At 32.6% G+C, this 13,511-nt stretch overlaps 1 protein-coding gene across 4 annotated transcripts in view; it reads right to left on the reverse strand.

The window, feature by feature from the left end:
* The window catches only part of LOC145259140 (sister chromatid cohesion protein PDS5 homolog B-like), a 246,488-nt gene that overhangs the window by 21,469 nt on the left and 211,508 nt on the right, over nucleotides 1–13,511 (reverse strand). For all 4 annotated transcript variants that reach the window (XM_080116838.1, XM_080116835.1, XM_080116836.1 and 1 more), the window contains exons 31-33: nucleotides 12,342–12,818; nucleotides 8,814–8,981; nucleotides 6,470–6,587 (exon numbers count right to left, since the gene is read on the reverse strand). In XM_080116838.1, the coding sequence (XP_079972964.1) occupies nucleotides 6,470–6,587; nucleotides 8,814–8,981; nucleotides 12,342–12,818 (763 nt within the window). The remainder of the gene's footprint in view (nucleotides 1–6,469; nucleotides 6,588–8,813; nucleotides 8,982–12,341; nucleotides 12,819–13,511) is intronic.

A 13,511-nucleotide genomic window follows, 5' to 3' on the forward strand; every position in this document is an offset into this window, starting at 1 on the left:
CCAAATCTAAGTAATTAAATAAATTCAAACGTGTTTCCGTTAGTATCTCGCGGTGGATCAATGGTTAGAGTCGCACACATTTTGTTTTATCACACTTTAATTTCCAACTTCGCCTCAAAGGTTCGGGTTCGATCCTCATACTCACTCACCAAAACTTTTTTTAAAATTTTATCCCCCCACCCCGTTTTGATTTACCCAAAACCACACACACCTCCAAACACTTGGGCAACGCACGTAACCCCCCCCCCCCAGTATATAAATAAAATGGTATAGTATCTTTTTTAATTTTATATTTTTAAATTTTCTTCCTTTGAAAATTGTATCGCTGGGTGTGGGGCAGTCAAACCAGCTGCCAACATTGCCCTGTTTTTTATTGAAACCAACCGAGAGCTCTTTTTAGTATCCTCGTTGTTCCCTTAAGTGCAATTGTCTGGATCTCTTTTGCACTTGGTTCACCAGTAATATTAGTTAGGTAGGACTTCAGGTTCTTCTTCATAAGCCCCCTGGCACCTATAATAACTGGTATGATTTATATTTCTCTAAGATTCCAGTTTTTTTTCATATCATACATGAAACCTTGATATTTGGTCTGTTTCTCTCTTTCAGCTCTGTTCAGACCCCTATCATTAGGAACACTCACTTCAACCAAAGGTTGCAACTCCCTCTGACTTATTCCATTTAATTATGCCAGGTTTCACAGCAGCATTTTCAAGGTAGGTGGCTGTACGGATTACATGGTCATAATGTATGGTATGTGTGTATGTGAGTGTGTGTGCATGCGCAGATGAATACCTATATTGTGTATTTTGAGTAATTTGTAAATGTAATTGCAGAACAAAAAACGTTATCGATATCTACATCTATAATATAAAGCTGAACATCTGTGTGTGTCTGGTCACGAATAGGCTCCTATATGGTTGACTATTATAGAAAACTGATCACATATAATGATAGATGTATCGAGACACAGGAATGGGTATGTTTGATCTGGCATAATGATGATTCATTAAAATTGTGGGGCCTGTGTACGCGCCTGGTCCACAAAGTATGGAAATAAAAAATTTTAAAATTAAAAAAAAAAAAAACGTTTACAAGTGTTTTTGATATAGATGTACATAAGAATACTTTGATAAGTATGTTTTAACTTAAATAGGGATGGTATAATAAAATTGTGGGGTTAGCGTTTGTGCCTGGCCTCCATAGAATGGAAATAGGCACAAACTTTAATAAAGACTTTTCATATCTATCTGCATAAGTATACTTTGATAATTATGTTTCAGTTTGAAGAAATATGGTATAATAAAATTATGGGGGGTTCGTTCGCGCCTGACCTCCATAGAATAGAAATATGTCACAAAGTTTAACAAGCTTTTTTAATATAGATCCAGCGAATATTGTGATAAGTGTTTCAGTGTGAACAGGTATGGTATAATAAATTATGGGGTTTATCTATTTTATTTTTACTTTCATCATATTTTGCTTTGGTTTTGATACCCCCAAATTTGAAGCTATCTCTTTACAACCTTCCTTTTCATAACCTATCATACTTTCATAAATCAGAGTCCATTTTCTGTAGGCTGTTTTTGAACCCAGTCAACGACGGGTACTTTTGCTAGTAGTTATATATTTTTTTAATACACATACTTTTTTCAATCTGCATTTATTTCCTTTGCATAAAAGAATTCTAGAATTATCCTTAAAAATAACAGATTATTTCTTTCCTACTTTCCATGTTTGTATAGAATTAAACCCATTTTAAAAAAAATAAATTGCAAAAATATCCTTATGCTGTATGCTACTGTTACAGAATGAAGATGCCATATTCCAAAAATCATGTTAATTGATCAAGGTTTCTTTGTATTATTTGGATTCTTTGAACTACTATTCGCATCTTGATGAGAACAGTAGTCTCAAGAATCGAAATAATCCAGATAATCAATCCTCATCTAAAAAATTCGAAAACATTTGTTTTTGTTTTTTTTAAATAAATATTTTTTTGACAAAGTTTTGTTTTGATCGGCCATGTTTCATAAATAAGGAGAAGACAACTCAATTCAAACTATCAAGATCAAAATCAGTTCTGTAATGGTTTACATTTTCCTATTAAAAATCACTAGAAACCATAAAAAAAAAAAACTTGATCAATTTACGTGGCTTTTGGAATATGACATCTTTGTTATGTGATTGATATTCATAAAGATTTTTTGCAATTTAGTTTTTTAAAATAGGTTCAATTCTAAATAAGCACTATTTCATCTCATGTTATGATTATGCATCGTGATGTGAAATTGATTTAATGATCCCCCCCCCCATATTTGCCAATGAATTTATTTTTTGTGATTTTTTGCTTTGATTTTAGTGGAAACTGAATCTTTTTAAACATTATTAAATTTTTGTTGATGATCTATGAAAATTCAGTTATTGTCCAGAATTCTCTTATATTAAAAGACAAAAAATAAAAAATCTGTATGTTGTACATACCTGTGTCAAAACAAAAATGTCTACGAATTCCTATTAATTACTTAAAAATGATTTTTTTTATAAAAATGAAACTATTATATCAATTTATGTGATTTTTGGAATATATTTTCATTGTGCCAGGAGTATGTACATCATACAATTTTTTTTTTTTTTAATATAGGGTGAATTCTGGACAAGAACTGAAAAATCTGTTCTGATGATGATTCAATGTTTGAAAATTTTTCATCTTTCATTGCATGTTTTTAAATAACTATGATACGTTTATGTACGCTTTTTATTTAGAACGAGAGTTGAAAATTGTTTATGTTAAAAAATACACACATATGCGGTGCATTCAATAAGTTTCCAGATTTTTTTGTAGACATTTAAAATTGCCGTAGAACCTTAAAAATTCAGTATGTTATTGCTATACATCTTAGGACATGACTGGTTAATTTTTATGTGTTCAGGTTCAAATGAACAGCTACAGCAGGAATTGGAATACCCCCTACTAAAGCCTGGATGTAACAGCTAGTGAATTTCAAAAATGCGATCTGGACGTGAGGACATTTTAGAAAAATTATATGCAATAAAATTCTGTTTTAAACTTGGCAAAAAAATGCCACAGTAACGTATGGAATGCTTTAGACTGCTTTTGGATCATCTTGTATGAATCAAGCATCAGTTATTAGTTGGCACAGATTCAAGGAATGCAGGGAATCTATAAGGGATGATGAGAGGTGTGGGAGGAGTAATGGAGGCAGAACACCAGAGTTGATTGACTAAATAAAGAAGTTCATGGATAAGAACCGTTGTGTGTCTATAGAAACAATAAGTGCACAGTTTGATGTCAGTGTGGGAACTGTACACACAATTATTCATGAGGAACTGAAGATGCAGAAGATTTGTGCAAAGTTTGTCCCAAGAGAGCAGTCCACAACTTGATCCTTGTCACAGACTATTTGACCAAGATGGGCATCAAGATAGTTCCTCGCATTCCTTATAGTTCAAACCTTGCTCCCTGTGACTTTTGCTTATTCCTTAAGCGCAAGGAAAACCTTAGAGATTAAAGTTATGAGACAATTGAAGAGATGAAAGGGGCTGTGACGAGGGTTATTGACACACGAAAAGACTTCCATGGGGCCTTTCAGAAGTTGTTGGAACGGTACAACAAGTGCATTGCAGCCGGAGGAGATTACTTCGAAGTGGACTAGAGTTTCATGTGTGTACTATCAATAAAAGTGCTCATACGAAAAAAGTCTGGAAACTTATTGAAGGCACCTCGTATATATATGAGAAATAAAGAAAACTCAGATGTGTGAAAGCAATATTTCACAATCAAAACGAATAGTCATGCGATACCTATTGCAATTCTTGCATTATGTTTTCTTTACTCAAATTGCTAATGGATGTTGTGATGGGACAGAGTTATGCAGAAAAGCTGCATACTCCCTGTCAACAGAGTAATGATTTAACTGAACATAGCATAATTTGTTTCTTGTACAGAATTTCCCCTATATTCAAAAACAAAAATAAAGATAAATCAGTATGATATCTGTGACAAAACAAATACATATATTCCAAAAATCATGTAAATCAACCAAGTAGTTTTATTTTTATGTTAAAAAATCAAATTTTATGAGTATCCGAGAAGTGACTGTCTTGCTTGCAATAAAAAAAAAAAAAAAAAATATTAAGAAACTAAGGGAGATAACTTTAAAATCATTTTCTACTTTATTTATATGATTTTTGGAATATGATATTTTCATTCCATCATGGGTATGTACATCATACAGATTTTTCCTTATTTTTGTTTTTAATATAGGGGAATTCTAGACAAGAATTAAAAATGTAATATTCTGTTATGGACTGACATTCAAGTAGTTTTATTTTTATAAAGAAAATCATGAAGTAATTAATGGGAATTCATAGACATTACAACATAAATCTAGTAAAATTTTTTGTTTGTTGACATTTTTTTCAAAATGGCGAGGGAGATGGTCGCTTTTTGGATACTCATAAAATTTGATTTCTTTATTAAAAAATAAAATTAATTGACCAATTTTTGGAGAATCTATTTTTCTTTCATCATTGGTACACACACCATACAGATTTTGCAATGTAAAAGGCTACAATTTGGGATCGTGTCTAATAGGGGAAACTGTGGGGGAGTTAAGCAGCGAAATGTCTGTTCACATTACATTTAAACTTGTGCAAGTTAGTACAGTTAGGGAAGCAGGAAACAGGGAGGGAATTCCAATGTCTAGCAGTTTAAGGTGAGAAACTATTAAGAGTAGAAAAGCTTTCTAGTATCTATGGACCTCAATAGCGAAAGGTTGGAGCTTAATCGATAGTATGGGATCTATTAGATTTGAGACTATTTTTTGACCCCCGTCTAAAAGATAGACTAGTGGTAGATGCACCAGGTTCGATGTGGCAATGATACTCCAGGCATGTGTGGTTTTGTAAAGATATAGGATACTATCTGGTGCGAGTAATTTTCTGGCACGGTAGAGGGAGCCCATCTTTGCAGCAGCCTTGGTTTTGTACTTTTGGAAGGGGATATTTTGTTTTCATATATCTTATATTAATGTCTACTTTATGTGCTGGCATGTGTTGGACAACTTTTAGAAATTGATTTCCAAACTAACCTATCTCTGGTCAGTTCTTTATTTAACCCATTTTATTGCAAATTCATTCTTATCATTTACTCATGTTTTCTTTGTCCTTCCCTGACCCTGCTACCTTAACTGTTCTACATCTATTAATCCAAAAATTTATTCATTCTTTCAGTATAAACAAGCCAACAGTCTCCCGATACTGTTCGGATTTAATTTTCCTCTGAGGTCATCAGATCTAAGCCTGTCTAACACTCGCATTACATATCAATCATTCTTCTATCACTTCTCACTATGCAACACATATCTTCAACCCTTACTGATGAAAATTTACTTCCATACATTATCACACCGTGTACACATGCCTAATAAACTCTTATGATCAATGGCGCTAATGATGAATGTCAGTATGGGAAATGTTAGTATGTTTACTTTTATTTAAGTTCTAACTATACTCCTCTGATAAATGAAAGATCTTCTAAACAGACAGTTTACTTAACAATGGTCCCCATTTTCATTTGCTATTTTTAAAATATAGAAATGAAAACGATAAAAAGAAAAATTGTATCAAAAAAAAACAAAAAACAAAAAAAAACTACTTTGATTATAACATTTCTCTCTCTCTAAATATATATATATATATATATATATATATATATATATATATATACACACACTTAATGATTATAGATAAAATAGTTCTCCAGTCATACAACTGACTATATCCAGGTTCAATTGCGCAACCACAAAGCCTGTGATTGGGTGCATTACCAATATGCTACGAAGTCCTGAAACTATGTGCTAGTTTATCGTTTTAAAGTTATATTGAGTTTTGTTATTATTTTAGCGATATAATCGGTAAGAGTTACTTCCTCTGGGAGTTTAAGACAATCTATCTTCCTTACAACTGGATAGTCACCACAGATTGCACCCGACCACAAGCTGTGTTTGTGAGAGAAAACCTGGGTACATGCAGTTGTGCTGAAACACGTGTCCATGGAGGACTATTTTATTTATAATAATTAAGCATATATATATATATATATATATATATATATATATATATATATAGTGTGTGTGTGTGTGCTGGTATGTGTATATGTAGAGGATTCACTACTAAACTAATGAATCAATGTAATATGTTTTCTAGCACAGTCTTATTTTTTTTTGTAAACTTTACCATTTACCCACTTCCCAAAATACATAAGATAACAAAAATTAATAGAGAAAAGAACTGTTCTATCAAAATATGTGATAAAATTTTACCATTTATGGATTATGCCCTCCTCCCTTCCCCCCTTAAAAACTAACACTATGCATATTGCTTATACCTGTCCTGGGATAGGTATTCTGCTAGTTGTGTTATAAAAAGGGAGAAAAACCCCACTTACATTGATTGCAGCCTCTTCTGACTCTCCTTCCTTTGCTGCAGACTGGATGGATGATGTAGACTCAGCAGCACTCTCTTCCTTCTCATCACCATTGGTCGTCACACTAGCAGCTCTTCTTCTAAAAAAATTAAAACATTATAGTTATCTCCATTTCTATTGTTTTAAAAGATCATTTTACTTGTCATCAAATTTTTCTGACTTCAATTCATTTGACACATTCTGACAAAATGCTGGCATTTTAGCAGGTTTACAATTACAATACAGTGCAACCAACCACAGACTTCCCCAAACAATCGCCGATCCCATTGCTGTTTCCATGTTTTTAATTTTGTCTTCTCTGGACGTGTTGTAATCTCTCACATTGGTGGCTGTTGAGGGGTACGCAGTGGTTCACAAGTATAAAAAAAAATTAAACTCAAAAGAAAAACTCAGGAGAAACAAAAGATTGCAACACATTCTGTATATATCGATTTAACGCTCTGTCAAGACTGTGTTTGTCAGTTGATGTTAGTTCATCCTGATCTGCCTTCTATTGTGTACAAACTTGGAACTGCCCATAACTGTTGCGTACTCAAGACTGTTCGTAAACTATGTAAACTTCATTGACACTCGCAAAACTGTCTGTAACTTAACTAAATATATCGATCTATAGTGTCCAATATTTTGAAAAATGCCATGACTTTCTCTTAGTGATCATCAGGAGCCTATTAATCTCCACTTTTCTGGTTTATCTAATCGAGAAATTGGCCGCAGATTGAAATGTGATGAGGAAACGGTACGAAAGACTGTGCAAAAGCACCTAAAGTTACATTTAAATAACAATTTTCCATTGTGCGGACTTTCTTTTTGCTTCCTCAATTTGAAGTTATTTTTTTAAATTGATGTAAACACTAGAATATTTCAATTAAAAGTCAAATATGAACAGGTAAAATTATAGAAGAATAAAAGGTGAATACAATGAGGTATAGTTTGTTTAAACATTTACATTAAATTTAGCTTAAATTTGCAGTTTTGAAAAAATTACAAGTACAGACTTTCTTTTTGCCGCCTGTGTATGTGATTATGACAAAACAAAATTATCATATTTCAGAAGTCATAAATTGATCTAATAGTTTTATCTTTATAAAAATAAATCATTTTTTAAGTGATTAATGGGAATTCATAGGCATTACAAAATAAATTTAGTAAGTATAAAGTATTGTTGTGCCATTTCTCGTTTTATTTTTAAAAAAATTGGGGGGGGGGGATTTTTTTTTTTTTTTTTTTTTTAAATGGCAGGTGGGAGTCACTCCTAAGATACTCATATTTGATATTCTTATTTAAATGTAAAGTTTACATTTTTGGAATATGATATTTTTGTTTCATCACAGGTCCAGAAATAAAGATCTGTAAGATTACAGATCTTTATTTATTTATTTTTTTTCGTTTTTTAATATAGGGGAATTCTGAACACAAAGCACTTTTTTTTTTTTTTTTTTTTTTTTTTTTAAATATTTTATTAATTTGATTATTTGGCGGAAAAAGTTTTTTTTTTCTTTAATAATGCAGAACTTTTTCATGTAAAACACATTATTAAAAAAACAAAATAATCGTCACTAAAATTTTCCAAAAATATTTTTAAATAAGAAAGAAAACATTCAAAGCTAAAAACAAGAAAAACAGAAAGCAAAAATAATAAAACCTATAAACAGAAAACACAAAAATAAAATGCCTCATTATTGAACATAGATTTGTATTCTCCCTTGTTTGTTGGGCAAACTTATGTGATGAGCTGGATATATATTTACAAATTAAATACACAATTATCTCTCCAGAGGATAAATTATTAACCGTGAAAGTCTCAAATATAATTGGTCAAGCTCCAACCTCTGTCTCATCACTGCAATGTTGCATCCCTATGCCCGTTTTACAAACATGGAATATGCTCTGATGGGCTCCTAGCACTTCTACTCCCCTCGACGTACAAACTCCTGACTAACCCAACAAGCAACAAAATCCCACACTTTCACTGTTGAGTTCTCTAAATGCCAGAAAGCCTTCTTCCCTCAGAGTGCTAGATTTTGAAATTCCCTTCTTGTTTTCTGCTTTCTTAACTATACCAATCTACAGAAGTTTAAATATAATGTGAATATACATCTCATTGCTCAACTCCCCACAGTCTCCTATTAGACATGATCCCAAACAATATATCCTTATATTCCATGTGGCAATATGTCTTGTTTGTGGGTGAGAAAAAAAAAAAGTCAGAGTTCAAATCAGATCTCTCCAAATTTCAGGAGTTAGAGTCCATTGCTTCGCAGCATAGAAACTAATATAAAATAACTGACAAAGAGTAAGCACTTACGTATTTGGATTCGTTAATTCTTGTGTCTTTGTACTTGTAGATGTGGATGTGGTGGAAGAGGTATCTGAAAGTGTGGAATCTAGCTTAGCACGTCGAGTTCCTCTTCGTTTTGGCTGTGGGGATGATGATGATGACGATGATGGCTCACTCGTTCTTGGACTAACTGACCTGTTAAATGCAAAAAGCACACATCAGTTCCTTCCAATGTACTTTTTAACAGTTGTTTTTACAAGAGGAAAATGGGAAGTGGGATCTTGTCAAGAATTCCCCCATATAAAAAAAAAAAAAAAAAAAAAAAAAAAAAATACATAAAAGCCTGTACGGTGGAAATATCAATCTAAAAATATGTAAATTTGACCAAGAAGTTTTATTTTTTATAAAGAAAATCAGTTTTAAATGATTAATGGAAATTCATAGACATTATAAAAAATATCTTCAAGTTTGAATTATTGTTGAGTTATCACTCATTATTTGAAATTATTTTCAAGATGGCGATGCCAGGCAATCACTCCTTTCGTACTCATAAAATTTGATTCTCTCAGTTAAAAATAAAACTATTTGATCAATTTATATGATTTTTGGAATATGACATTTTCGTTCCATCATGGGTGGGTACATCATAAAGATTTTTCTGTATTTTTTTTTTTTTTTCAATATAAAGGAAATTCTAGACAACCACGGAAAAAACAAGTGGCATTCATTAGGTACATAAAAACATGGCTGTGGAATCGCAAAATAGAATCCAAGACAGAATACTTTTGCCCAGCTACACCGATTGCACATTAGCCCTGATCCAATTTGATTTAATGTTAATTTTTCATCAAATCCTATGCAGGATTTGATGGAAAATTGGAAGTAGGTGTTATTTTGGAGTTTTCCTTTCTCTTCATGAATATAGAGTTGCAGTAAGTATTCCAGTTATCTCTATATAAATAAAATGAACTCATTTTTTCCTATCTGATTTTGACATTAATAGGATTAAAAATCAAGATATTTCATGCAAATATAATATGCACAAACGGCAGAACAATATCTGAGGTGTGTTATAGACTTATTATTTCTCAAATTCCTCGATAATCTTAGATTTCTATACTTTTTCTGCTGAGAAGTCACGGTCAAAATCGGTTAAGATCAATGGAAGTGGTAAAATATTTTCTCTCTAATAAATTCCTCCTCCCCCTGCCACCACTTAACACCGTTTGGGGATCGTTCACAAGGAACAGTTGAGAAGAGAACACCGGTTTGGCTTCGTAGTTCTTTCATGTGAAGTTATTTAAAATCACTAAACTAAGCTGCAGTGCTCTGTGGCGTAGTGGTTAGCGTGCTGGACAATTCACATTATATTTTCACGTTCGCGCCGACCTACCGTAGTCGGTTTTTTTTTTTTTTTTTTTCCCTAAACAACTGGAATGGACTTTTCTTGGTGGCCGAACTGTTAACGTTGCAGATGTTTTTTTTTTTTTTTTTTTTTTCACACTTTATTTTCCTACTTTTACTCATGACTCCGGGTTTGATCCTTCCTACTTACCTACCATAACATTTTTTTAACCCCCCCCCCCCCCCGTCCCGGAAACAAACACTCGGGCAACGCCGGGTACCCCCGCTAGTGTTAAATAAACTTATTTCATTTTGATTTCTGCTTTCTGTTTTGTGGAAATCTTGTCCGTATATACTATATAACAGTCTCCTTTGATTAATATTTACATAATTCCAATTGAATTCTAAAACTCTACAGACAAAAACTAATCTTTACTTTAAAATACTTCTTTTTTGAAATTGTTTTATTTTTAAGAGATATGTTATAATCAAAATATATTTTTTTAGTGTTTACTTTTTTTCTCAGAATGATTTGATATAATAAAAATTAGACATTACAAGTTTACAAAAAAAAAAAAAAAAAAGCCTTTACTTTTAAACATTTTGTTTTTTTATCTTGTAATATTTAAAAATATAGGGGGAATACTGGACAAAAAGCAAAAAGCATCTGCTTTATATTGAATTATGCAATAAAGAGAACAGGGATGTGAGTGACCCACGAAATAATAAAAAAAGCTGAGATTGATGGCCCCCTCCACACACACACACACACAAATTTAACAACATGGGCCAGTTTCCCACATGGTGTGTGTGCATGGAACTGAGAAGAGAACATGTATATATGTGTGTGTTATTAATTTACAACTGCACCCATTTTCTGCAATTTACTTTCAGCTGAATCAGGTATTTTCAGGATTTTCCTGAACTGCAATTAGTTTCAACTAAGAAAATCAAAATTAAGCAAAATACTCCAACTGCACATAAATAAAGGGTGGGGTTTGAAGAGACAAGGGATCATTCTTTGATGAAACAAAAATCTTCTACCTTCTGTATTTTCATGCTTCATGACTCTTTCAAAGTATGACAACAAATTTTTCAGTTTGTAGAAACTACTAATTGCCATAATAGAGAAAGGAGAGACAAGGCAAAACAAAGTGAGAGAGAGAAAGAGAGAATGTGAAATAAAATCTAACAAACAGATAAGGACATAAGGCTCTAGCAATTTGGCAAAAATCAAGCTATCAAACGTTTGAGCACTTTACGAGTGGCAGACGGATGTTTATTTAAATAGACATTCGGACAGATTAGTTGCGGGCACCGCTTCCGTGGTCAAGGGGTAGAACTGCCGACTGTCATCACGACGGTTCTAGGTTCGATCCTCGGCTTGGGATAGGTGCTAGTCTAGCGGCACTGATGAGTTGTGATACAACAAAACAGGACTGTATGTCGATGACTAAAATATATTTTATATATATATATATATATATATATATAAAAAAAATAAATAAATAAAGTGAATTTTGATAAAAAAAGTAGATAATCTCTGGCAGCTGAATTGCAAAATGATTCTGATGAACACTAAAAAGCAAATGGTTTTAATTGCTACCCTTTTTCTTTTCCCGCTTTGATGAAATTCATTTTCTTTGTGACTTCCTAAAGCTAGTAAATTTTGACTCGAACAGGTGAAATATTTTCAACCAATGAAAATCATTTGAAACTCCAAAAGTAACATGTCTATTCGAATGTAATAAGCCAACGCTAACTTAGAAAATCCTATAACGCATGGGGAGCAACATCAATTTTCTCCAGACTTACCCAGCTGCACATGCATGGAAGAAGCCAAGAAAGCCCACCCCCCCACACACCCATACCAACATACTGGCTTGGAGAAAACGAATTCCAACAAAGATGAGTAAGAAACTTTTAAGCATTCATCAGAATCACTTTGCAATTCAGCCCCCATAAACTCACATTTAAGAATTCAAGCAGAATTACATTTTTTCTGAATAATAATAATAATAATAATAATAATAATAATAAAAGAAGCAGAATTCCATTAATAAGAGAGAATTCACATCCTTTGCAAATGTAATAGCAAAAGTATCACCATTTTTGATGCCACAGATGCAACAGTAACTAAGCTTGACATTGTTTTTTTTAAAGACATGTACAAGAGAAGCAACCAAAATAATTATCAGAAATGTAACTTACTTGGAATCTTTTTCATTTGTTGTTGCCCTTTTCTTTGCTGGAATATTTTCATTTGGAGAACCCGCTGTTCGTTTCCGTGTATTGTCAGATTTACAGGTTGACGTACTGGATGTCCGACTTGGTGCTTTACGACGATTTGTGCCCTTCGTAGAGCCATTTAGAATTTGTTTTGTTGGGGATAATACCTTCAAAGGAGAGTTTTTGGGCGTTTGTCTTTTAGGGGAGCGAAAGTCTGTAATTTTAGCTTGTTTCCCCACCATACGTTTTGGCGACTTGGCGGCAGCTGTTTTTGTTAGTTTTATCGGAGTTTTATTCTTCTTGCCCGCTTGTAAGGTGGCTTTTTTTACCAATGCACCTTTTTTTTTAACTGCGGCAGAAGTTTGTCGCATACCTCGCCCAGTTCGCTGTTTAGGCTCACCTGGCGACTCTTCCTCTGCAGATTTTTTCTTCTTCTTTTTTTCTGGTGTTGAAGTACTGCTACAAAATGAGATTTTAGAAACAATAAGTTGAGCATGAAACAAGGCAGTAATTTTAAAAAGAATATTGCAACATATACATATCTTAAAAAGTGAAAAAATAAATATTATTTATTTATACATTATTTTTAGTTCCTCTCCAGAATTCATCCTATATTGAAAAACAAAAATAAAGAAAAATCTGTATACCCATGATGACACTAAAATATCACATTTCAAAAATCAGATAAATTGATCAAGTAGTTTTAATTGTATAAATAAAATCATTTTTAGGCAATAAATGGGAATCCATAGGTATTACAACATAAATCTAATAAGCGTGTATTACTGCTGTAATTTGTTTTTTTTGGAGATTTTTTTTTTTCTAAATGGTGGGCGAGACAATCACTCCTCAGACACTCAAACAATTTGATCTTATTTAAAACTAAAACTACTTGATCAATTTACATTATTTTTGGAATATGATATTTCTGTATCGTCACAGGTATGTACAGCATACAGATTTTTATTTTTGTTTTTACATATAGGAATTCTGGACAAGAATCTTATTTTTATAAAGTTTCATTTTGTCTCATGCTAAAGATGAGAGATTTCACGAATCTCCAATTTTTCCTGTCTGTTGTCACTTTGCTCATGTGCCACCCACCCGGATCTAGCCGTTAACCGATCCCCTCAATAGTTGAAGTGGCATATC

Source organism: Euprymna scolopes, chromosome 34 (genome assembly GCF_053919585.1).
Source record: "Euprymna scolopes isolate OS-2025 chromosome 34, ASM5391958v1, whole genome shotgun sequence".
Lineage (NCBI taxonomy): Eukaryota > Metazoa > Mollusca > Cephalopoda > Sepiida > Sepiolidae > Euprymna > Euprymna scolopes.